At 44.6% G+C, this 26,584-nt stretch overlaps 1 protein-coding gene across 3 annotated transcripts; it reads right to left on the bottom strand.

Annotated features, from left to right (window-relative positions):
* Window positions 1-4,976: 4,976 nt before the first annotated feature.
* CALM2 (calmodulin 2) lies at window positions 4,977-17,666 on the bottom strand. 3 transcript variants are annotated; one of them, XM_035562670.2, is made up of 6 exons: window positions 17,469-17,666; window positions 13,297-13,327; window positions 8,241-8,384; window positions 8,057-8,163; window positions 7,084-7,219; window positions 4,977-5,859 (listed from the first exon to the last, which is right to left on the bottom strand). In XM_035562670.2, the coding sequence occupies exons 1-6, from the start codon at window positions 17,469-17,471 to the stop codon at window positions 5,831-5,833; spliced, it is 450 nt and encodes a 149-aa protein (XP_035418563.1). In that variant the 5' UTR covers window positions 17,472-17,666; the 3' UTR covers window positions 4,977-5,830. The 3 variants fall into 3 exon arrangements, with proteins under 3 accessions (XP_035418563.1, XP_050565532.1, XP_050565533.1); XM_050709575.1 differs by lacking the exon at window positions 17,469-17,666 and adding an exon at window positions 14,031-14,168; XM_050709576.1 differs by lacking the exons at window positions 13,297-13,327; window positions 17,469-17,666 and adding an exon at window positions 12,574-12,636.
* Window positions 17,667-26,584: the final 8,918 nt, after the last annotated feature.

The following is a 26,584-nucleotide window of genomic DNA, read 5'->3' as shown; positions in this document are numbered from 1 at the left end:
GGTCATTGTGAAGAGAACAAATACTTACTGCAGTTGGAAGCTTAGACTACTCAGAAATACATGAGAACGGAAAAACCCCACACGACCTTCCTCGGTCTATCATCCAATGCTTCAAAGTTAATAGATATTGCAGAGGTCATTGAACAATTTTTTTGCCTTATTTCTATAGCAGTGAGCTGTAACTGAGTGCGAAGAAAGCTTTAGTAAAAAGCAAAACCCCAACATACCACTCATTTCAGAAACAAATGACTTCTCTTCTAGAATCCTGCCGATACAGAAAGCTAACAAATTCATTCCAAGTGCTGCTAGCTGCATATTTCTGACTGCCAAAAAAAGCAAGTGCCTTCCAAGAAGGTACCACGGGACTGGGCACATGTTGCTGTAAGGGTACAATAGATGACTAATGCAAACTCAGGGCTTGTCAGGCAAGGAAGGAGAACACCTGTTTGAATGATCACTGTAAGGTTGCCTCTCGTGAAAGGAATCAGACAGCACAAGATGATAGCTCAGTTCATGACTGAAGGAGCAGTGCTGGATGGAGGGCTGATACTGTTTGCTGGTCAAGGTGTCCATCGTCACTGATAGTACTAGTTTATTAACAGGAAAGTTTATTTAACTTCTGAGCAAGTGCACACCTACCTAGATCTGACCTGCAAGATAAGGGTTGTGCAATTGGAACAATCTAAACACTCAGTTCCAACTGCATGGGCCACCAGGAAAGTGTTAACGAGCCTAACCACCACCCTTCCACCTTGAGAATAACTTGCAGGAGCAGGCAAGGGACTCCAGCTCCAGGGTTTTGGTATCACTCAGACAACAGTGCCAACACTTGTACTATTAGATGTTTGCAAGCTTATTTCCCCCACGTTCTCCTAATATTTTCTTTTATCCTCTGTTCCCCATCCCCTTTTACTCTCATTTTCAGCCCAGTTCCTCCTGAAAAAAAGGCCCACAAGCAATACACTGTTGCTACATGACACTGCATGACCCATTCTTGCTTAGCCTACTGAAACTATGATTATTAATAGTTATTGCATCAGATAATCTCCAAACGGTTTTGCATTGAATGAGTCTCATTTAGGTTATTACTGCTAGAGTTGGGTTTACCAAGTCTTCTAGGTCTTCAGAGTCTTAATCAGAATCTTAAGATACTCTATTTGAGCTAAATCTTTGTGCAGCTTCCTGAACTGTATCTCAGGACTCTCAAGTTTAAGTCATCAAAATATTCTCTTCTCTATAGTTCATAATAGGAAAGCAACAATCTCCATTCTTCAAAAACAGAGGAAACAAGCAACCTGACACACTGCAGCTATCCTTGTAGAACCTTTTTTCAAAATCAGATCTGGAGTAGATGCAGTATTGTTCTCACTCCAGTCAAATCTACACAAAAGATGAAATACTAGGTATAAGTAAAAGATGGGGAAATGCAGTGACATACAAACATACTTACACAAACTCTCCACAAGCTCTCTCCTGGTTCCCCCTCTTGATCCCAGAGATGATTCTCCATGATTTTCAAAGTCTATTAAGCACACATTTATTATGCAGTACCTGCATTATTTTGCCATCATCCCTTCTGGCTAAATTTAACAGTTTGACCTAGCACATCTCAATGTATTCATACACACTGACATCCTAAATACCTACTTTTCTCACCTGAAAAAGGATGTACTATTCCTCAAACTCACTTCACAGAAGTTCTTGGGTAATCTGAACATTTTTTAATTGAAAAAATCTATCATTTGAGACTGGATTAGAATAAAATTAAGTATCTATTAAGATGGACTTTGATGGAAAAAAACATCTTTAAATGCAGATTCTAAGGAATTTTTAAAGTCTAATTGTGAGTGTTTTTTCAAACCATATTAGCAATGCCCTGCCATGGTAATTAATCCCAACCTATGGAAGCTCCCCTTATTTAACAAGCTGTGGGTAATTCAGTTTAACAGATTCTCTCAATAGGACTGAGCTACTGTCCAAGACACAAATCATAGATGCACTGCAGAAGTGATATACATAATAAGCACGTTGCTACTTGTTTTGTGCAGGTTGTTACCAAGCAGCCTCTGGAAGGAACCAGAGCAGCACAGCACAGATTCAACTGTCTTACTCCTGCAGTGCCAAGCCTCTGGAGACCAGTGACTGCATTTGTAAGACTAAATACCCAGTTTGCATTACCTCAATGGATCCATCAGCTGTGCTTCTGCATCATAATCAACTTACTAAACTATACTCCCTCAAATAGTTGCATTTACCTTATTAGCAGGCTTCACTTACTTTCTCCCTTACCTATTAGCTGTCCTTGATTTATCAGCTCTATCTTAACAGACTGCAAGCTCACTAGCTACTATTCCTCATCCACTGAGGCATTCCCCCCCCCCCCAAAAAACCCAGAGCCAGGTTATCAGGGAAGTATTTCCAGGACAGCTCCCAGCCTCTCAGAGGCTGGAAGTACACAGCATCCTCAAGTCTTCTCAGTGCTTCCACTCTCCTTCACTAGCTGTAGGCCTGCTTGGTGACTCCAATTGCCACCAAAATAGGTTAGAGATACAATCTAACATTTACCAGGCTGTAGCAGCAATTGCGCTTCTTCCTTCATGTTTCTTCCTTCATGTGGTGTCCTCTCCCAGCAAAGATAGCACACAGTGACCCTCCTACAACACCAGGAGAAGCACTGTGACTCCAGAGCCATTTAGACTGCAGCAGATCTCTTTGGATCACTTAGTCCAACACCCCACTCCAGCGAGGTCAGCTGCAGCCATTTCTCCAGCACCTTCAGTTGCATTCTGGTCCTGCAGAGACTTTACCACCTCTCTGGACAACCCATACAAGTGTTTGACCACCCTCACAGTAAAAAAAAAAAAAAAAGAAACTCCATCCCATTTAGATGGAATTTCCTTTCTATATTTGTGCTGATCACCTCTTACCCTGCTAGTAGGAACTAGCGAAAGCAGTGTTGTCCCCAACTTCGTTCCCTCCAACAAGCACTTAACATGCATTAAGATGGCCCACCAATCCTTCCCTCCTCACCCAGGTTGCAGAGCACCAGCTCTCACTCTCCTCACATTGAGGTCTCCAGCCCCATTGCCTTTGTGTCCCCGTACTGCTCTCACTCCATTACCTCCCTGTCTTTCCTGTACTGGGGAGCCACGAAACAGTGCTCCAGATGTCCAGATGTTGGGTTCGCATATATCACACCATACATTAAGGGAGCTGTCTTCAGGCACAGATCTCCCCCTCCCAGTTTCAAATAAAAACAGCTCCACCAGGTGCTTTACTGCAGTGCTGTACCACAGAAGTTAGTTTCCACCACTTATTTTCTGTCTGTACCTCTGAAGACATGCTCCCCCATTCTGCAGAGAGTACTGAGAAGCACTACAATCCCCATTCTGCAGCTTAACTATGATATAAACAGAACTGTAAGACTTACAATATTGACCTACAAACCAGGCATTTCATTTAGATATCAGAAAGACAATGACAAAACACTAAATACCAAGCAGCTCAGCATTTAAAGGCTGCCTTTGAGCATTCCTCACCTATTCATCATAGGAAAGGCAGTCACCTTGGCCAAGGCAATCTCCCAAAGAGAAGACTCCCTCTCTCTTTTTACTCTAAGATTTCTAATGCATGCTGAGTTGCAATAGAAGACTGGTTCAAAACAGTTCCCAGACTGCTGAAGTCAAGACACTGGACCAGCAAATATGACTTGTTGGATCCTTCTTGGCATTCCTTACCTCTGGAAGAGGGGCTTCCAATAGTCCTGCAATACAGAATCTCAGCTGGTAGTTCTAGTACCCTGTCAAACTAACTCTGTGCCAGTTAAAAGGCAGTGTCCAGGCTGCTAGGCCACAGGACAGACACTGGTGTTTTTTCAATCACTCATTTTGCAGAAGGCAAACCCAAACTGCTGTGATATTCAAACTCCATGAACTTTGTGAATCCAGTTGTCAATGCACAAGCAACAATTCTAAGGAATTGTGATACTGGCAGAACACTTGACAAGCCTCCTTTGGAAAACCAGAGGTGCTTATAGTCCTTTGGAAGCAGGGCTTCTTGCAACCAGCAACCACGAACATTTGATCGAGTATTGCTATAACCAGGTTCATCAGCTATCCTACATCTATATTTTCACTGTACGTATAAATACCTCAAACATGATTAAAAGTTTTAAACATTAGGTAACTGCTTTGCAGGGACCAGTGAGAGTAACCAGATGCAAGGGCCAGGGCTTTGTTTAAAGACAGCCAGAATCCCCAGCTAAGATAATCACACAGCACATATAGAATAATTTTTCATCCAGAGTACAGAGGCAAAACAGCATACAGCCTCTGGCATGCTTTTGAGGTCTTGGATTTGCCCTTAGTTAAAAAACACATTTGTTTTCCATGTTAAAACTTCCTTTATTTTTAAGCTGTCAAAAAAACTAGGGCTACAAGCACAATCATGCTCATTAGCAGGTCAGTAAGAGAAGGTTTTCCTTACAAGTTTTGAGCTGACTGCATCCTGAAAGGCAACAGACTTGGACACAGCAGTTTCAGAAAGTCCAGGTGTGAGACTAAGTTACCCCAAAGTAGCAGCTGATAGGGAATAAACTCCAAAATAATTAAAAGAAAGCAAACAGGTTTAGTTGTCTGAACAAGGAATTTTAATTTTAGGTCAACTATTGAACTAGGTCAACATCCAGTTCACAATGTCTACAGATAGTGGGCATAGCCAGTCACTACGGTAAGTATATTGAAGCACCAAGCTCCACACAAGACTGTAAAATACATTTTAAACTACTAGTAAGAAAGCTTCTTCAAGTCAACAATACTAATAAAGGGCCAGAGTTTACGGTCTAAGTTTTCACCTTCCAAGCTATTTTAAGACAGCCAATCCATTGCATAAGCAAATCGAACTGCTACATACTGAAACAGAGCAGCAACTGTATTGAACAAATCCTGTAAATAATTCAAGGATACATTGAAACAGTATGGGTAAATTGTAATTTTTTATTGGAAAACAAATATACAACTTGGAATGGATTTGAGGCAAATCGTGCCAGAAGCAGATTTTTTTGAAAATAAGTGGCTAAACAAAGTTTAAAAAGCATAGTAACAAGAGGAGAAAATGTTTTCTGGTACAGGACCAGCAGTACAAAAAAATTGTGTACGAGTACCTGGATAATACACCCGTTTTGCATTAGTGCAACTTTAAAGTTTCATATTGTTGACTGTCAATCGTCCACAACAGTTAAGACTCCACATTTCAACAACATGTTACTGGTATGGCCACAAACAAGTTACTATGAAGCAAGTTAGGAGAATGATTTTTACAGTGCATTAGCCACATACATGCTATTCACATGGTTTTGGCCTGCACGAGTCTTCACCCTCAGTCATCAAAAGCAGAATCAACTCCTTTACTTACTGGAGAACTAGAGCCAGCATCTTGCTTTAACTCAGGAATTGCTAATGCATGGTAAACCCTAACTTACTTTATGTAACTTGTTACATCAGTCATACCTAAGTCTTCTAAAGAGAGCTACTTCTTTAAACAATCCAGATGTTCCCTCATTTAACCAACTCCATCTAACCTTAGATGTGCAGAAGGGCTTAAATATCCAGAGTAAGCCACATGCAACATTTGTTACTTAGATCAATTTTCCAAAAATCAGAACAATGACAGTAAGATAAAGGAGAAAAACATGGAGGAATGGCCTTCTAATTACTATACATGCATATTCTTTTGACAGTAAGGGAAAAACCTTTTACAGATAAGTTACAAACAGAGAAAAGGCAAATAAACAATTTTGTACAAGAAATTTAACACATTCTGTACAACGTCTTCACTTCGCTGTCATCATTTGTACAAACTCTGTAAAAGGAAAGAGTTCATAAGAGTTATTCAGAGAAATCTGAACTGCAAGATCTGAAAAGTAACCTGCCTCACTAGTGCACTGAACGCTCTCTGAAAACTGTTTCCAGTCATATTCAAAAAGCATCTCGAAGACATTTCACTTTTCTACCAGTCATGCCTAAGAACCTCCTTTTAATTAAAAAATTAACAGTTAAAGGCATCTGCTTTTATCAAAAGAAGTCAGTCCATCATTGAACTGGCAAACAGACTTCAAAATGAGACTTCAGGGTCATCTCCCAACAGCCCACAGTCACTTAGATGCCTTGTCCCTAGGAGTTCAGTACATTCTGCTTAAGTCACAGTCAGCTAATTCAGGCAAGGCATGACATTGGCTTGGATTTCAAGGCAGAATAGCTTAAGTCTTGCTAATTTACCTGACCAGCTTAAAGCAGCTGAACTATTACTTACAGACAGCACATGGGGAGTTAGTTACTACAAAGTATAACTTCACTTTTCTTGCTGAACCATGGATTTAGTTTTTCAGGTACCACAAAGTCTTCAGGAGAAGCTACACCTACACTTTGGGAACAGTAAAGGGATTACCTGAAAATACCTCAGCTAATGTTTCTGAAGTTGTTTGGAAAGCTAAAATGAAAGCAAGCTTAGTTCTTCTGAGCACCAAGCAAACCGTCTAACAGAACTCATTCTGCCTGCATGACTTCATTTGTTTCAACACCATGAAGTAACAGTGCTGCAGCCGATTTGTGTAAAATTCTTCATTTTAAGGTTTTCTGAAGGTCTTGAACTTCATGGGTATTTTAGAGGCATTTCTCATTATTCATTTTTAAAAAGCATTAATGAAAGAGTGACTTGCTACAGGTCAGTTCATACACCTCCCTGATTTGGTTTCAGATCAACATTCATTAATAAACAGAACATTATGTGAACAACTCACTAGCTTCCTTATTTTAATGGTTAATAACATCATTAGGTTTAGGAAGTTGTTTCTTACACTGCACAGTTCAGTTACCTTAGGCACAAAAGCTAGCAATAACTCAAACTTCAGTAGAGGTACACGATGTACATACTGAAAGATGTTAGCTTAAAGAGAGCTAACTTAACTGCTGAGAGGATCTCCCTTGTGAGCACTGCCCTGTTTAAGCTTAGCATTAACTATCAGCAACACTACAGTCACCAGCATGTAAGGTGCTACACAGTAACAATCTGTTAACAGCTCCTTACCTTCATAGTTTACTTGACCATCACCATCAATGTCTGCTTCCCTAATCATTTCATCAACTTCTTCATCTGTTAGCTTCTCTCCAAGATTTGTCATCACATGGCGAAGTTCTGCAGCACTAATGTAACCATTACCATCCTGCAAAGGAAAAAGATGCAAGTCTACTCCAGTCTCCCTAAGGCCCAGTAACTTGAATAAAATATTTCTAAGCAAGTTTATCATTAAAAGTTAGCACAGTTTTAACCACGTTTGCACAAGGCAAGCAAGAGCTGCAAGCAGATCTTCAGTATTGTCCAGGATCTTGAGACATTTTAGAAACAACTTATCCAACAGTCTACCTCAGCTGCCCTACCCTGAGACAGACCCTTCCCTGACAGAGCAACCACCTTCAGGTGACATACCAACCAACTCAATCACGGGACAATTTGGCTCAGTCATCTATTTCTTAGAACAGAAGCTGTTCTTCACCTTCTCCATGGAAGCTCAGCATAAAACCACAAGGCCTTCACAGGCCACATTAACATATCCCATCCTACTTGGGACACTGGCTATCAAAGTAGTGGATATGGACTCATGACTGCTTTGCTCTTCCCCACACTGCAAGACACTTTCTGATTAAAAATGCATCTTGCTTAAGGAGCTTATTGACTGTAGACACAGTAATTTACTAAGTAAAGACTATGTGAAAGATTTAAAGGATTACCACTTTTAAAAAATTAAGCAGTTCCCCTGCCAGCCTTGTGCAAGTATTTTAGTACTAGAGGAAGTAAGATAATGTAGCAACTCACTACAATCACCCACCATGACACATTTGGCTTTCAGGCACAGTGCCACAGTACAGTGAAATTGAGCATGACTAGTTCACCTCTAAGTCATAAATAGCAGGACTACAAATGTCCCTGGTTCAGAGGAAGCTCATTAGAAGTCAGTCTGAGCTTTTCTAACAAAAGACTTGTTACAGAAAACATTTAGTACCTTGTCAAACACACGGAACGCTTCTCTAATTTCTTCTTCACTATCTGTATCTTTCATTTTTCTTGCCATCATTGTCAGAAACTCTGGAAAGTCAATTGTGCCATTACCTGCAAGATAATTAGTTTGTTAGAAAAACAGGTTTTTCAGTACTTTACTGAATAATTGCTTATTAGTAAAATCTTACCATCAGCATCTACTTCATTGATCATATCCTGTAACTCTGCTTCTGTGGGGTTTTGACCAAGTGATCTCATCACAGTCCCCAACTCCTTTGTAGTTATAGTACCATCACCATCCTTGTCAAATAGTGAAAAAGCTTCTTTGAATTCTGTACAACAACAAAAAGTAGTCAGTCCTTCCACCTTTCAAACAAAGTTCACTTAATCATGCAAAAGCCAGTGTTTATTGTTCTAATTTAAACTTATTCCATACATATCAAAAAACTTCAGCATTGAGCTCAATCTGCTAGAACTAACATCAACATGGAATCATCAGCACCTGGACAACCCACCAGTCCACTAATCCCCACATTTTGACCTATAAAGAGATGGAATACAATCCATTTCAGGAGTACTCAGATATTTGCTCCATCTGTCTTGAACCAGAATCCCTAACAGAGCTGAAAGGAATACCTATCAACCCAGAATGACCCCACATCCCTAGCAGGATGGGTTTCTAAAGAAAAAGTTGTAGAGATTACATTTAAAGCTTGAAAGTGGTACTCAAAATGCAAATACTACAGCTTAATAGCACTTACTGCTATTAACAGACTAGTCAACAGAAGACTAGTCAGACCAAATGAAAACCCGTTTCATTATAACTCACTTCTGCTGGACATGCAACTCTGAACTGTGTACTCTACTCGATGAGACAGTACCTAGAACCAGTTTCAATATCTGGCCATACTTGGCTAAAAAGGAGCTTCTGCATCTCCCCATTTGACTTCTGCAGCTCCTCAGTCTGTGACTATACACACAACAGCTCTCGGAACCACTTGCTTGAGGGGAAGAGTCACTGCTCAAGCTAATTTCAAGAAAATTGCTCAGAAAATTGCTTCAAGCCCTACCATATCTTGGAACAGCCTTCATTAGAACTAGTCAAGAACAGTTGCAACACTGCTCAACTGTTTTACCTCTCAGTCCCCTACAATAGTTGTATTGTTGCCAATAATATTAATACAAGCATAACATGTTTAATTGTCCAGTCCAAAAATGGAGCTGGTTTTAATCCATGCCATCTGTTTGTCTTTAGCTATGACCTTAAACTAGTTCACTAGACTGAAGTTCATACAAAAATTACAGTTAAGCATGAAAAGCCTCATCTATTCCCTTGTGCAGTTCAGAGCCTTTTACAGCATTCAGGACACCAGATCATGTTTTTGAATTTGTTAGCTAAAGAGCATTAGAAATACACCCAAGAATTAGTTCTTCAACACTGCCAAGCAGCCAGCTTTCCAGATGGTAGGTTTCTCAGACCAGAGGTAGTCACCATGAAGTGCAGTATGAAGTCATATCTCATCCATTTCATGCTCTGAACCACTGGAGGTGAGGTATAAACTGGAAGTGTTGGAAATGCAGCTACAGAAGTATGCTTTTTACAGCTCAAATGCAGCTCTAACACCAGAGCCACAGTTGAGTCCCACCCAGGTAAGAAAAATTCTTCTACATTTAACAGTTTTAAGTGTTCCTAAAGCCTACCCCTGCTGTTTAACACACAAATCAGAGCCAAGGTACCTCAGGACCAGATGAAGCAGTTCTAAGCCAGTATTTTATAATCACAAGGCAGAAAGAGACTTTTCCAAACAAGCAGCTACAACCTGTATGCACAGGAACCTGTAAATAGTCTTCAAGGCTAGTTCCAGTTTGCTTAGAAGCGACAAGTGACTCTGTTGGGACTTAAGTTTTATACTAGAGCAGAAAAGGCTTTGGGGTCAAGCCCAGTGGAAATAACCAGAGGCTGTCAACATTCAAAGACCTTCAAGAGATGAACCGTCTTCAATGAGAGTCAGGTACTTGAAATAATTAGTCATAACTTCATCCTTAGCATGGGTTAACTAACACTGTAACCCAAACATGAAGCAGGCTGCAAAGTACTACAGTGACTGCTTAAAAATGCAGTATTTAAGTTCATACAAAACCTGATTTCTAAAACAAAGGCCATAGAGCAGTATATTCTGAATGGAAGACCCACTCAAAGGACAATTTTACCTTTCTTTTACTCAAAGATGAAAAAGGCTGAGAAAATCAGTTATAAATCACACACAAAGAAAGCTAATCAAAGATCAGCAGCATATTCCTGTTTGAGATGCTGCATCAAGTTAGGGATATAATTAAGTCTAACGATTTCTAGGAACCACCTCCAATAATTAGAACTGGCTAGAATTAGAACTGGTATCACAAACACAGCAGACAGTTTGCAGTGGAACAAGAACACCTTAGCAGAGGGTTTGTGGCTGTAACTAGTGAAAGCATCTACAAAATATTTAAGTTTCGTGACCGACTCAACTCTTCGCTCCTGCAACATGTAACACTTCAGAAACCCCACCTTGATTCCATGCAGTAAGGCAAATCCTCCTGTTCAACACTCCTTCAGATCAAACTGAACAAGAATTCTCCTGTACCATAGGTATGGCTAATCTATCCAAAGCCTGAGGACGATGAGTGGTTCTACTGGCACCTTCAGGCCACCTGCACGTTCTGAACCTTCCCTTTCCGAAAAGGGGAAGACTACTTCCATACCCTACTAAAGAAAGGCTGATCCCACAGCACTAGCTCAAGCTGTTCTCTCCAACAACAGCTTCAGTGAACTACAATCACTACTCCCACACTCCAACAGCTTAGACAGCTATGCCTGAGCTTTTATAGGAGAACATCAATTGTTCCCTTCACATCCACCAGCAGCTCATGACTTAAACATGACTTTTTACTGTGAAATAAGTTCTAAATAGCTGTTGTGGTCAGATCCCCAGCAGAGAACCAGAACACACTAAGGAACAAGGCATACACCCCACATAGGCCTGCTTGTTCAGAATCTATTTCAAGACCTCTGAGGTCTGGTGGAAACAAGTACAGCACACTACACCAGTTGCTCTGGGACAAAGACATCTCTAGGCTTTCCTGACCACCAACACCAAGTAGTTCTGATCTATTTACCTTGTTTCATGCAAATCTTAGCTAAAGGGATACCCATTCACATGGCTATTGAAGTTCTTCGTGAATTAAATTACAACTACCACTCACATTCTGCACCTACTCAACTTGCAGTCAGTCTTTCACACGAAAATGAGTCCAGCAAGTTTTTTTTTTTTTACCCCTTTTCAGCCCTGTATGATCAAGGACTTCCAAAGTTTTCACAGCAGGAATTAAAAAAACATCTGGCATCTTTAATTGCATTCTGACATGTCAAGAGTAGGTAAGTCTCAAAACCTAGGACAAGCATCTGCTTTAATTACTTTGTCTCTACCTTCAGTAGAAATTTCCTAAGCCCATCTTCAAATCAAAAACAAGATGCTTCAGATAAACTGGAATGGATTAGCAGGGGCTCAAGACTATCACTCAGCTACAATTCTCGTCAAACATCCAACCTGTACCTTTTCAGTCTTCCCATGCAAGGCACTGGCCTTTTAAACAGTCTGCTTAATTTTGCTGTTGGACAGCCGCAACTCTTCCTAACCACTACTAGGGATAGTTCCTTCACATAGCAGCAGTGGGCTCACATCAGAAGGTTATGGTTTGCTTGCAGATGTTTGCTTCATGAAATACCACAGCTGAACTGGAAGTGCCAGGCCAGTATTCTTTCCAGAAAGGAAAAAATACTCTACTCAACTATGACAAGCTTATTAATACTCCCTTTTGGCTCTGAGCACTACTCTATCATCACTGAATAGCTAACATTTGCACTAATCCTGAGGTAGCATTAGGAGTAAGCCTCCTGTTTATATTCCATAATCAGCTAGATCAACTAATACAGCCTCAACAGTTGGACTGAAACAATGACCCCATTATTGAAAAGGCAGCAGTGACAATTGATAAAGCCAGCCCCAACTGATCACAAAACCCTTAAGATATGCAGGCTACTAAAAAAAAATCTCCAGCTGAACTAGATTTGGCTTCTGCTTACAAGACAGTACCATGGCAACACATAAATAGACTAAGGACTTTCCACAGAGCCACCATTAGTCCCTTAGGAGTTAAAGCAAGCTTCTGACATTTAAGAGCTACAGAAGAATGGTCTTACACTTCAAATTTGGCAATTACGGTAAAAACAAACTGCTCATTACAACACTTGTGTTTAGCATCTTCAAGAGCTACACCCTAGTTAAATAGCAACACCTCTTACAGGCTGTTATTTGTATGCTTGATTTGCTGCCATTAGATCAGCTGAATCCTAACACCCTCTAAAATCACTTCACATGACAGCTAGGCACGCAGACTTCCTAACATTAACACTATATGCTCATTAGATCAGAAAACCCTGAAGCCGTAAAGTGTTCATGGCAAGGCCAAATCCTGCATTACCAATATATTGCAGCTTTAAGCCATATCAATTATTCAGGTGGAAATCAATCTTCAGAAGGCAGTGACAGATGCTAGTTTTTGCAGCCTGCATGAGAAGGAGACATGATAACCAGACATTTTAGCCACTAGTAGATAGTTCTGTGCACAGAAAGCACTGTGAAGGGCCAGGACCAAAACTGACGAGTTGCATATTTGCTTGGGCATTTCAGAGCAAGCACCAGGCCTTCAGAACAGTGAAAAGAACATTTATGTCCAGGCACACAAGGCAGTTCCAAATAGGGAATATCAACAGTTGTCATCAGGAAGCCAGTGTCTGCTGTCATCTCAACAGCCAGTCTGAGACACCTCACTGACAGGAGACTGCAAACTAAATTAGTTTTGCCTTCTGCTAAAGCAAATACTTCAGATTGCCAGTCTTCACCACAATTTTTTCCCCCCACTTTGTTTGTGCTTCAACAGTTCTGTAGTCAAAGGAAAAAAATAGAGTCCTGAGTCTGCAATTGAAGTTGTAAGGATTATTTATTTTAGAGGGCAAAATTTCAAGTTCATTGTATCCATGGTTGTTTTTACAGAATAGAAGACTAAGATCTAGGCAACAAATCATTCCACAATACTTCCTCAGTATCTAAGAAAGCTAAATATCTTGCATAACATGGACTGTCACTGGATTAAAGGATGTGTCAGGTCAAGTAGGAGTACCAACACAGCATGCAAAAACCTCACCTGCAATCTGCTCTTCTGTCAGTTGATCAGCCTGCAAGAGAAGAGAACATCATTACAGTTGTTGCAAAATTTCAGTGCAAAGATACAACTTGTAGAGGCCTCTGAATCTGGTAGCTTTGCTTCAGGATTTACCTTTGACATTCCAAAATAGTTCTAATGAACAGCTCAAAAATCATCAGGATTGCTTGCCAAGAACTGGCAGCCTGTCCTCATTTCCTAACCCTGTAAATATCTGATGCACCCAAATAATGGATTTCCATCTATATTAAACAGTTACCCAAGCAACACCAGCAAACTCAAGGCCTGCAGATCCCTTCAAACCAGATTAAACTCACTAACAACCAGACTACCAGTAGTAATACTTTCACTGAACACTTCACATCTGTATCCTGCAGCAGTAGCCTCCCAAATCCCAAGTTTAAGGCAGGTTCTAGTCTCTTCTCAGTAGAGACAATCCTATAACTAGAGAAGCTGTTCTCTAGAAGAAAGTAACCCCTCAATTAACAGCAAGCTTCAGGTAGGTCCAAGACAATGCAGCAAGACCCGAGTCTACATAATTGGTACCAACAGCTTCTGCCCAATCTGGCAGTTTCAATGCAATTGCAGTTTGATGTCCCAACTTTTTTCCAAGCTTACCTACAGATTACAGTAATGTAAGATAGTTTACGGAATCACTAGAAAAAGGTTCAGTGCTACAAGGCTTAAAATTTTTACATCAGTAGTTGGTTAAGTACCTGTTCATGCTTTTTGTTCCATCTGGGAACAGCTTTACATGCATTGAATTTGACAGTTAAAAATCTGTCTGCAAGAACAACTCCAGAAGAATTTCACTCCTGATAGAACACAGATGTTTGAGAGCAGTACAACCACCTTCCTTAGGTTTTCAAGTCAGCTGATTTCTCAAACAAGGTCAGCATTGCTTCATTTGAGTTGCAGTAACAAGGCAATGTGTTTCTTCAAGGAAGCTCTCTCGAGCTCTTCACCACACAGAACTCCACTGAAAAGTCAACACTTCAAAACATGAGAAAAATAAATTCAACACCAGGTTTGTTCCTATTGTGACCACTTTATCAACAACATCTTATAATTACTACAATATCAACAGCATTGTTTTCAATCACTACCTTTGCCTACAAAGGCTGCTCTATACATTACCCTTCTGCTAATGAAATACCAAGACATACGCACTGTCAATTTTTACGACCTTTGATGTACATTTCTACATTAACAGAAAACTGGAAGGTACTAGCTTCTGTTATCCTTCCTATGAAGTGCAATTAGCTGCTTGAGCAACCACACGAGCTAAAATGCTTACAAAAAAATACGCATACAATGCAGCAACAGCCCAAGATAAAGGCAGCGATAAGTAGTTTCTCAGACTGCCTGTGACTCATCTACTCCAAGAATCAAGATCATGCTTATGAGCGACTTCTGAAAGAGCAGTCAAGATGCATTTTGGCTATAGACTCCACTTGTTCCTATTTCAGCAGCCGTAGGAAGTACTCAATTTTTACATTTTATTTTAAAATGAGATAGTCAAGAACAGCAGCGAAGCTGGTGAGAAAGCCATCAGTTCATCATTAGGCTCCAAGACGCATGCCTTCTGCTGGTCACTTAACAGAAGCCTAACAGATTGGTGCCTGGCTGGAGTGTATCATTAACACAGACAGACTCATTCCTTTGTGTGGTATTTACATTTTTATTGCTCAAGTGCAGAGAATTATGCACTACATTTCTGTAGGATATTTTTATCCACAGAAAGCTGTAGATCAGATTTAAGTAGCAAGAACCTAGTTTATTTAGCTCAATACTTATGGGTTACCAAGTTGAGTCACATACTGTTTCATATAAACACTTTTATATAAAGACATGACATTAAGCAGTGTTTAAGCTGTTAAGTGTTCCAAACTCTTCCCAAGCCTTCCAGAGACTTAGAACTTCCTACAGCCACTAACCATGAATTTGGATAAGCTTTGTCACTACCTGCAGCAGGTACAGCAGTCGCTAAGAGCACCAGGCTTACTGGAAGCCACAGGTAGCCGGCAGTTGCAAGATAAGCTGGGAGGTGGGGCAAGGCTGAACAAACACCATCTGTGCTCCGCAGCGCCAGGCTCTGCAGGGAGCACTGCGCAACAGCAGCGAGAGGCGGGGCCGGCAGCGCGGCCCCGGCCCTCCCCGCACACCGCCCGGCTGCGGGCTGCGGGCTGCGGCCCCGGCCCCGCACAGGGCACCGCGCCCCCGCTGGAGGGTGCCAGGCTCCCGGCCCGGCTCTCGCCCCGTACGCGGGGCACCAGCGGTGGCACGGCCCGGCCTCGGCGCTGTGACGGGGTGGCTGCCACGGGGCTCAGGTTCTTAACACGCTCCTTCCCAGGGCCGAGATCCACCTGCAAGCCGCCTCCTCCTCTGAGGAAATGGGGGAAGCCATCACAGCTTTCGCATCGCCTCCTCCGATCTGCACTGCAGCAGCTCCATTTTGCCTGCAGTACCTCCCACCTCCTATTCCACCCAAGGCCTGACAAAGAGCCTGAGCTGCCTAGGGAAGATGGGGAGCTGCCACGGGTGCAGCAGCTCCAGCATGTGCAGCCTCCAGAGGTAGTGCTTCATCACAGTCCTAACTGCCATGCAGCAACCACTTCGGGTGACCCTCAGCAGCTTCAAGTCTCACCAACACCACCCGACAGAGCTTGTAGCTAATCACACAACAGATCTCTGCCAAAAACTGGGCGTTTTTGGTATACTTAGCAGGTGTTAAGTCTGAATGGACAGCTTTGTTCCAGCATTAACTGAAGAACACGAACTAGGAAGGCTAGCAGATAAGAGCTGAAATTATAACACTTGAGCTTACTCTGGGAGCAAAGTATTTTGCTTTATCTAGCATGTGCAGCATTGGACAACGTGTCCACAGGTTTAGCCAGTCTGGTCTGTCAAGACCAATGCAACCACATCCAGAGTGCCACTGCGCCTCCTAGACACACCCATTTCTAGATAGACCTTACTTGAAGATACTCCATTTTTGGTTCTCTACTGATGACTAAAGCCAGTACAGCCCTTTGCTGCTAGATTCACCACTCCTTCCTTTATAGGTTTGCTGCTTGCATTCACAACTGAAGTGAAGAAACAAATTCAGGCTTCTGTTCACCTAATTTATTTAATTTAAGCAGTTCAAAAATGCATTAAGGGCCCATCTCTCATGTTACGCAGCAAGTCCATAACGATCCGATTCCTTAAAAGCATGTAATGAATGAAAATATGTCGATTCCACTACACTGCATCTCCTCTTAATGCAGAAATAGTACCAAGTGGTCATTGGCATTGCTTTTGTGACAGAACCGTTCTTTTCCTTACATGTTTCAATATCCACTTCTTTTAATAAGAAAAAGTGAGCCTGTATCCTTTACACACAATTAGAAGCAATTCTCGAATTCCACCGTGTTCTAACTCGACAGAGAATATTAGAATCCTAAACACACGCTCTGCTAGGAAAATTAAACCGTGCTTGACCATGAAAACGCAATACCCAAAACGGGAAACCAAAACCGTTTTTAAAAAAATTAAAAAAAACAAGCATCCCTCGTTCAAGAGCAGCACGAGACCGGCTGGGGAGGTCGACAGCAGCTCTAGCGGGGGGAGCTGGCACAGCGAGCAGCCTCCCCTCAGCAGCACGCCGCCGGGCAGCCGCAGGGCTCCGCGCCGCATTATGACCGGGCGCGGCAGCCCTCCCTCGGCAGCCACCCGACATGTTAGGTGCCAGGGTGAAGGAAGCGGTGAGGGCGCGGGGCCGGTGCCGCCGTGGCAGGCTCCATCCCCCCGGGTCTCCTCCCCGGAGGGACCGTTAGCTGCCGCTGTCCCCCACCCCCCCACCCGCAGCCATGGCGCCCGAGCCGAGCGGCCGTTGAGCCGTTTGAATTTTGAATCCGCACCAACGCCCCGGGGCGGGAAGGGGACCCGGGGCGGGATGCGGCGGCCACCACCGCTCCCTCTCCCTCTCCCTCTCCCTCCTCCTCCTCCCCCCCCCTCACGGCACCCTGCACCCCAACCCGCCCGCCCCGGGGCCGCCGGCCCCCCTCACCCCGACCCCCCCCCCACCCGCTACCCGCCCCCCCGGCCCCATATGCGGCCGGAGCAGCACCCCACAGCACCCCGGCGCCTCCCGTCAGCCCCCACGGACTCACCATGGTGTCTCGGCCCGGCTGCGGGGTGCGGAGGACGCGGAGGGCTGCACGGGGCGCACGACCAAGCTTCCCGCTCGACGGCTCGCCTCACACTGAGCCCTGCCCGCCCGCCGGCCGTGCCTCATAAACCGCCTCACAGCCCGCCCGGATCGCTCCGCGCCGCTCCCTCTCCGCCGGGGAAACGGCGCCGCGAAACGAGTCCCGGCCCCCCGCGCTGCCCATGCGGCCCTCCCGCACCCCCACCGCCGCCCCCCGCCGCCCCCCGCACCCCCGGGGTGCGCCTCGGGGAGGCGAGAGGGAAGGCGAGGAGGGGCCGGGGGGCGCCCCGCTGGCCGCACGCCGGGCGGTGAGGGGGGGGGCTGCGGGACTACTTTTCCCGGCGGAGGAGGATTCTAGAAAAAACACCGCGGCGCGCAGGGACTCCGCTCGGCGGGCGCTGATTGGCGGGTTCGTACCTGCAATGCGTCACTGGGACACGCGCAGCCTGGGCCAGCCGCCGCCTCCCCTCCCCCCGCCCGCAGTGCGCGGGGCACGGCCCGGCCCGGCCCGGCCCGGCCTGAGGGGCGCCGCCGCTGCCCGCCCGCTGCCCGCGCCTGCAGGGGGCGGCCGGGACGGGCCGGGCCGGGCCGGTCCTGGCATCGACAGCACAACCCAACCCAACCCGGCCCGGCCCGGCCCGGCCAAACGAGCCCAAGGCGGCCTGGAGGAGGTCCCCCCGTCCTGCCCGTGTGCCTGAGGAGGGCAGGGGGCGGCCGCCCTCGAGGCAAAATGGCCGGTCTCAGCCCGGAGGCGCGTCGGGGCGAATTCAGCCCGGTTCTCAACCTCACAAATCCGTTCTCAAACACATACAGTAACAGATAACTCAGCAAACAGACGGAGCTTCTGCTGAACCCGGTGAAAGCAAGGCCACCCGGCATCTCTGAAAATGACAACGCTTGTTTGGGGACCGCAATACGCCATTAAACCTCGGCGTCCCAAGCCTGACTTCTGACCCGAGTTTGAAAACAAATTCCCCATCTCCGTGCAATGAAAGTGGTCCGCTTCCATTCAATGCCTGTTGCAAACATCGTCGAGTTGACATTTACACAGTGCTTACAAACGAGCACTGTTTTACACCTACCCGGCCGTTACCTTTATTCCACAGACAGGGCGGCAGCTCTCATGTGCACATAACAGATATTTCACTCATCTCTGCCATTTGCAGCCTTTTGGGCTGGCAAGCCATATAAACAGGCTGCACGTGAGGGGGAGCTGGCCTGAACGAACTCTTGGGTAAAATTCTTTGATTTTTTTCCCTCCGAATGTGAACTGCAATTCTCGGGCCGGCTCTCTGCAGAGCTAACCTGGTGCCCACTGAATTTGGGAACAAAGGGGAAAAACAGGACAAGTCCTTGTTTCTGAAAGCGTGCGGAGACTCCTCCTTCAAGCCCAGTACCTCTCATCCTCTCCTCCTTACCTTATGGTCATTGAGAACATAGAAAACAACGTTATACTTCAATTTGGCCTCAAGTCTTGAAACCTGAAGTTGCTGTTTTGTGATCCCTTAGGTTTTCAGGCCTCCGTTCCACTTAAATGTGTTCATAGTCCAAAAATCAAGCACATCTAGACCATTGTCTTTTCCAACTCTGGTAACGGTTTTTCAAATGTGCAATGCATGCCTAGGTGAAGAAAATACTTTTCAGAGAAAGCAACGAATGCCAAAGTCATTGCTATGCGCACCTCCTCGTGCCTCTGCAACACAAAACAGCAGTCAGTCCTCACCTGTGGCCAGCCCGTGCTCCGTGCAGGCAGATGAGGCATAAAGATGGCTTACAGCAGTTTTCCTCCTCCCCATGCCCCTCTGGTTCAGCTTGAAGGATTGCTCTGACGTTCCCAACTTCTTTGCAGTCCCAGAGGCGTGAATCACTGCAGGCAAGTTCTTGACCAAAAAATCATCACCCACTCCAGCTTTGGGATAAAAGCGGCATAGCAGCACTCCGGGTGCATGCATGTCGCACGATCAAATCTGGAGCAGCGTGTTCGCTAGCGCTGGTACGCCACATGGGCTGGTACACCGATGTGGAGCAAAACAGTCTTCTATGGAGATACTAGCGTGGGTCCTGGGAAGGAAAAGGCCATGTCTGCGCCATGCCATACCAGATGGATTAAGCCCTGCCTTGGCACCTGTCCTTGGCCCCGTGGCAGTGGCTCAGGTGCCAGAGCAGTCCAACCCACGGTGATGCTCGCATGCTTTGTGTGAACCACATCACGTTTTTTTATGCCGTGATCTCCACCATGTTTTGGAGAGACGAACTGTTGTACACCCAGCTTCACAGGCAGGTTACTTCAGTAACTCAAGGGATTGACTGAAATTAGGTATTTCTGTGCAACGGACCCCAAGAGATTGCCCAAATGGCTGTGGAAGGGCTGTTTGAGACATTGTCTTGTCCGAGTCCCGCTCCTGCAGTCTGCTGCTGGCCATCTCAAGAGCACTGAGGCTATAGGAAACCTTAGGCCCAGGGCTTAAACAAAATGTAGGCTCTCTAATTGCAGCCTGAGGTCTGCAGTGGAGCCAGGACTTGAATGCAAGTGTTTCATGTCCCGGAGAACCTGGCCACCATAGCATTTTTTTTCTGTATGTGTCCTTTAAACTATTGGGTATCTGTAATGTATTAAATTATTCATAGTATTCAGATATATTCAGTTTCCTTTAAAGGTTGAGGAAGTCATGAAGATAATCCTCTTTCTGCCGTATGTTTCCCGTGCCCTCTGGTTCCCCGATCTATTTCTCTCCCCTTTCCCTGTTCTTCTGTGTCTCCTGTTTTCCATCTGCATTTTCCCTCAGCAGCACCCATTTCCTGTGGGTTTCATTGCCACCCCCACCCCGACTCCATCTGTTGCAGAGATCAGCGATGAAGTTAACTTGCAATTACACTCGCAGGGAATTTCGCCAACAGCCACCGTGCATTAAAGCGAACGCCCCGCTGCCAGGAGTGGCAGAGAGGAGAGGTCACCCCTCTGCCGAGCAGCAGCCACGGGCAGGTAAAGCTGCAGCTTCCCAGCTCCCGGAGCCGGTGCCCTTCCTCGCAGCCGGGCGAGGCAGAGCTGCTGCACAGCAGCCGGGCTGGCACCCCGTGGGTCCGCGTGTGCCACGGGAGGCTTGGAAATGCAGCAGCAGGCTGGGTACAGCTGCAGGCTGCCGGATGGACACCTCCGGCACAGCAGCCACGGAGCCGGCTGTCACAATGGCCCGGTGTAGTGGGACTTGTTAGTATGATAATTTCTCTCTCTGGTATGTAATCTAATAGATTTGTCAATGTTTGTGTGTGCTCTGCATTATTTTTTTTTTCCACGCAGAAATACAGCCTTATGTAAGTCCAGTTCCAGGACTGGAGCAACAAATTACAAAAGCAATTTGAGGTAGGAGACTAGGTGAGCTGTATGTGCCAGCAACGTTCACGGGTACTTTATATAGCATATTTAATATTGCGTAAACTCAATTTATTCTCTAGTTTTAATAATGCTTTAATGGACTCTGGATTGATGTATACAGAGCACTGTGCAATGGTATAAAACGCTAGAGCTGCCTCCTCAAATTTTGCTATGTCATTTCTATGTAGATCATACTAATAAGTTGAACAACCTAATTAGAAATTAATTGCAATTTTTTTAAGTGAATTTCTCAGGTAAGAAGAAAAAGGTTCTCCACTGGTAGCGGGTACTTAAGCTTAGCAGTTATCTACCTGCTACATATAGAAGGAAAATAGCTTATGGCTGATTTTGTGTAGCGGGTCTAATTTTATTTCAGTTTTGTTTGTAGCAGAGAGCCTGCCACCCTGAGAAAGGGCCTCATCTCGAGTCCCAACTTTAAATCACACAGCCAATGCCGCAGGGATGAAACTAAGGAGCAAATCAATATTTAGCCACTCAGATGTACTTGGAAGGCCCGTCCAGCCCTCAGCAAGGAAGAACTTCCGTGCTGTGTTCAAAATTTCAAGGTGTTGAATGAGAAGTCCTTCTTCACGGTACCCTGACAGCAAATATTGATCAAACAACCCAGAGTGCAGAGAATTAGCAGGAACTGGGGCACCTGCTTATCCAGCTAACCACGCCTCACCTGGATGGTAGTAGCTGTTAGGAAAAAATACAGGTCCGTTGACAGCATTAAATGGAAGCCACCGCCTCTGATACAAACATATTATAGGGGAACAGTGTGGGGGATGCCTCCCAACACCTCGGTTTCAGTAGGAAGTGCATAGATTAGAGCACTACATTTAATCTCCAGATGCTCTGAATTCCAAATAAAAGGGAATGTCTCAAATGCATTCAGAATATTATGTCGTATAGCAGTGTCAATGCTGAAGGCAATGCAGACACATCCGAAGTAGCATTTAAGTGACTCGGATATAGATGGCAAGGCAGCTCTAGTAGTGTGGTGCTTAACATGAACCGTCAGAGCCCCTCGAGAAGCCATTCAGTTTTGCAGTTAGCGGATACAGAGCTGTACTGTTGGAATTACATAGCTCCCAACTCGAGGCTGGATGTCATTGTAAAGCTGATTTAGGTGACCTACAGCCGAGTCTTTAACTGGACTGTAACCAAGCACTGAAAGGAAACAAGACAGGAGAGTCCAAAAATGTACGTAGGTGCACTCACACAAAACTGAAGGATGTTGGGGGACGACGTGAGATCTAGTCATAGGCTTTAGGCTAGGAGTAAGGGTAGAAAGCTGGTGGGACTCACAGTCTCTCTCTTTCTCTCTCTTTGAAACAGATAAACAGCTGCTTCCATTTTATGAGGATTTCTGGTGGAACACCGCCCATAAGCCTACAGTATCTTCTGGACTCCTATGAGGAAAACTTCTGGAACGCAGTCTCTCCTTGGAGATGCAGAATGTGGGAAGGTAGTCTGGGCAGAGGCAGTAGACAATCCCCTTTCTAGACCATGTTCTTGAAATACAGGAACTGATGGCCCTCAGCACTCATTATGAGATAGATCTTGCTTTTTCTGTTTCATTTTCTAAAATACCATAATACGAGGAGAAGCACAGAAAATGTATTTGCTCCAAGGTAACAGAAATGTGCTAATTAGAAATCCCAGTCATTACCTACAGGACAGTTCTGTTTTTCAGGGACTGAAAATAATAACACAAGACGTAGCATAAAATCCAGGATATTCCAATTTCTCCAGTTTCTGCAAAGGCTTATTTTTCTTTCCTTTGAAGAGATCTGAGTGAGAGAGAAAGTCTTCAAGAGTCACCTGCACTCCCACTGGTGGGCCAGAGGACTTCATCCGTGGGAAGCCCTGCACAGCCACCAAGTGTACTGCTGCACTCTGCCAGTTGGAAGCCACTTACGTTGCATGCAGGGTGTCTATGGACACCAAGCTGGACTTTCATCTCCCCCGTGGAGATTCTTTGGTTTGATGAACATAACTGACAAAGTACTTGCAAATACGCAGTGGTTGGAATTTTGTCATTTTCAGTGGGAAAACACACAAAAAATGCTTTTTCAGCAATCAGACTACACCACTGTTATGGGTCTGTTCCAGTTTGCCTGCAGCTGACCCCACACAACATGGAGTGAAGAAGGGATATAATGAAAATAACAAGCTTGACAGAATGCATCCCAGCAAGTGGTGCTCAAGCCATTGCTTAAACTTCCCTGGGTGTGGGGCAGTCAAGAAAGAACTTGGAAATTGTCCATTCTGATGGGAAGAGATGGCCAGAGAAAAAAAAATGCTTTTCCAGGTCTGAAGACAGCCAGCTTGGGTTGCTTTCTACATGGGAGTTTTTCATTCCAACATACTTTTTTATTTTATTTTTTACTAGCAAACAAAAACAGAATAATAGCTAACTCCTATTAAAAAATTACCGGGGGAGTCAAAGCAGTGCTTATAATAAAATTATTGCTACAACCTTAATTAGGGCGTGCTGCCAAATACGTTTGTGATGAAAAACAAATCAATATAATGATGCTTTCCCATTACCTTTTGTTTAGGGAATGAAATGTCACAAAATGTTTTGCACACGTTGTATTGGAGACCAGGCTGTACAGGACTGATTTACAACAGAACATTAAGGGATTTTGTTTAAAATTGGTGCAGGCGGGCAGGCAACTGCTGGAACCAAAGGTTGGAAATGATTTTGTTTTCTAATGACAGCAAAGGATGTGGCACTAATACTTACTGACTGTAAAAGTTTCAGATATAGTATAGAACTTGACTAGACTAAACACAGTATATCTACTTCCCTTTTTCACCCACGTAGGTGGTGTTTCACCTAACCTGAACCTGCTCTGGCAATTCAAACCATGTCTCCTAGCCTCGTGTTGTAAGGTCCTGCAGTTTCAAGGCGGTTCTGCCCAGACACTGGTGTTGGCAGAAACCCACCACTGCCGGAGACCCCAGGCCTGCTGCAGGCTGCCTTTCACTGGGTTGCATCCCCAGCATCTTATTCAGTTTTTCCCCTATCTGCCATCAGGCGTGCTTTCACAGGAGTTTATCCGTGCAAGAGCTGACTAAACACTGAGCAAACAGTTCAGAATTTGGCTGTCTTTTATAAATAATGATTCAAAGGTTTGATTTAGCTACAGACGAACCCGAGCCACAAAAACTGCAGCTGGTTCCTAGCGGCATCAACTCACACGGAGACTTCTTTCCCCGACACGTTTTATTTCAGCCAGAGCTTGGCCTGAAAGTTTGTGCGTAAAGACAAACTGTGAACCAGAAGCAGACATCAGCACCCAGGGCGCAGCGCGTACCAAGATAGCCCATAGCCACATGCCAGCTTGCCACTGACCTTTTATCTGCATAAATAGTTGTGACCTTTGGGCCGCTCAAATTAGTGCTAGCTGCTCGAGCAGTCAAGTATCACAACCCCATCCCGCGCAGGCTGTGCCCCCGTTCCTCTGACCGCTCACCCTGATGCCTTTGCTGGCCTTCGTGGGCATCCTTGGAGCCAAAGGGCCACAAAAATGCCCTGCTGGAGACAAAAAGTGCCACCGAAAAACCCTGCTGGAGCCTCCGTCTGCCAGCTGAACAGCACAAAGACCAAGGGAAGGGTCTGGCCATCTGCATCTGGGCTGCCGCTTTGCTGTAGGGTGCCGTGAGCACTCACCTGCACTCTTCTTTGAGTATTAGTTCACTGTGTCCTTTAGGAGAAGTCCTAAATGAGTTTTAAAATCAAAAGAAAGAAATTACTACCAAAATAGCTACTTTTTCAGTAAGCCTCAAAACAAGTTATTTTGCGTAAAACCAGTAGTAATTCACTACACCACTGATCTCTTTTTCAAATGAAATCCACTTTTTATTCAGTGGACTGTAAGCTGTGTAGGCTTTAATGCACATTATTTATCAGTAGACCAGAACTACCATGCTCTCTCATGTAAATAAGCATTTAGTTCTAGCTCAAAATGCAGCATTCATAACCACAGCAGTTTTATTTATCTTTTTTTTTTTTTTTTTTAAATAGGTATTTGCACAGTTTTACAAGCGCATTTTCTTCACATTGCTTAGAAAAGACCCTCTGGCTGCCTAGATGGCAACATTGACTAGGCCTGGAAAAAAAAAAGAGTGGGATACTTTTAAAGATATAAAGCATGAAAAACATACAATTTTCAAGGTTCTTTAAGAAGATGACTGCACAGACACTTTTCAGAGAGAGTTTACTATGCCTAAAATTTGCTCCAAAGCTCTTTTCTTTTGGTTTCCTTTAACAGGAGCTTTCTTCTCCTCAGCTGTTTCAGCCATGGGATAGCAGATTCCAAGAGCATTTTTCCACCTGATGTACATTGTGTGCATGATGCTTAAAAAAAATTCAGTTGACTCCCCCTATACATTCTAGAGACTTTTTCAGTGGTATCAAGGCAAAGTGTTAGGCGAGTAATGAGAAGGCGCTGATTGCTTTTACCCATGCCAGCTTTGGACAGGAATAGGAAACTCAGAGGGTTGGGAGGTCAACGTGTTTCGCTTGTCTGATGCCCCAGACTAGCACAAAGCTGCTGAAGCTCAGATGTACGATTGCTTGCAAACATTGACATCCAACTGTGGATTTTATATCCTTCTTTTGTGTTATCTTTTAGAGCAATTCCAACATTTGAAACTTTTAAGAGCATTTTTTTTGCTGTCATTCATTTCTCACTTGCGCTATCCTGGCCTTGCCTGTCTGTGGCAGTACTGGCAGCAAGGCTAGCCCGAGCCACTCGCAGGTAAATAAGGAGTCAACGCGTGTGTTTGCAAAGCGTGTTTAACTTGCGTCTTTCATCTGTGATTAATATTAAATCTATTGAGCTACATAAATAAGTAGTTCACTTACGGACCTGTCAAACCAATAGTAATTTCTTCCCCTTGGAGTATACAGCTCTGAGTTATCCGTTCTAATTGTTTAATTTCCTTTTGTGTACCTGGAGATAAAAACAGCCTGCGAGGCCGCTTCCACTTGGAGAGGAGGGAGGGCAGCTCAGTCACTCTCCTCTGCCTCCACCCCGCTGCATACAAGGCCCACAAATGTCCTTAAAAGCCTCGGGTGGGCAGAAAAGAGCCACTCCACACACACCACTTCTGGCGTGGAGGTTTGTGCATGGGAAGTGGACTCCTGCTCGGCCTTCTGGCTTGGATCACAGCTCTGAAAAATCATCTCCACCAAGAGACTATGGATCTGTTTCTGTTCTCATGCAAATGAAATTAGTGGAATTATGTAAGCATAAAGTCAGGGGTAAATGAGAGGAAACTCTTGTTTGCTCTTTTGCGCTGACATGGAGTTGTGCTCCTTAAACACTAATAAGGCAATGCTCTCATAAGAGATGGAGAGCGTGTCATCAGGCTCCTGGCCTCCCAGGGAACACACACAGCACTCAGCTCCTGTAAGCATATGGATAGCTTACAGACTGCTTATAGGTAAGTGGCCAAAGAATGGTTGGAAAGAAAATAACCCCCACAGGCTGGCAAGTCCCTTAGAGCTAAGGAAAAGGAAGCACTAAAGATGGGAGTCGAAGAGGAAATCCCCTCCTCCCCACCTTGTCCAGGTGGCTATATCAAAGCCATAGGGAAGGGTCTCCCTGTGGCCAGGCATCCTTTCCTAAATACAGTTGCGTAGGACCTCTCTTTGGAAGCAAGGATTGGAGTGCTTTCCCACAAAC

The sequence above is a fragment of the Cygnus atratus genome, chromosome 3 (assembly GCF_013377495.2).
Source record: "Cygnus atratus isolate AKBS03 ecotype Queensland, Australia chromosome 3, CAtr_DNAZoo_HiC_assembly, whole genome shotgun sequence".
Lineage (NCBI taxonomy): Eukaryota > Metazoa > Chordata > Aves > Anseriformes > Anatidae > Cygnus > Cygnus atratus.
Note: the sequence above shows the minus strand (reverse complement) of the source record. Positions and strands in the feature narration are given on the sequence as shown.

Coding starts and splice junctions, on each gene's coding strand:
- CALM2 (XM_035562670.2), bottom strand. Junction 8,385..13,296: donor GACAGAAGAGCAGATTGCAG/GTGAGGTTTTTG, acceptor GTTGTTGTACAG/AATTCAAAGAAGCTTTTTCA. Junction 8,164..8,240: donor CAATGAAGTAGATGCTGATG/GTAAGATTTTAC, acceptor ATTATCTTGCAG/GTAATGGCACAATTGACTTT.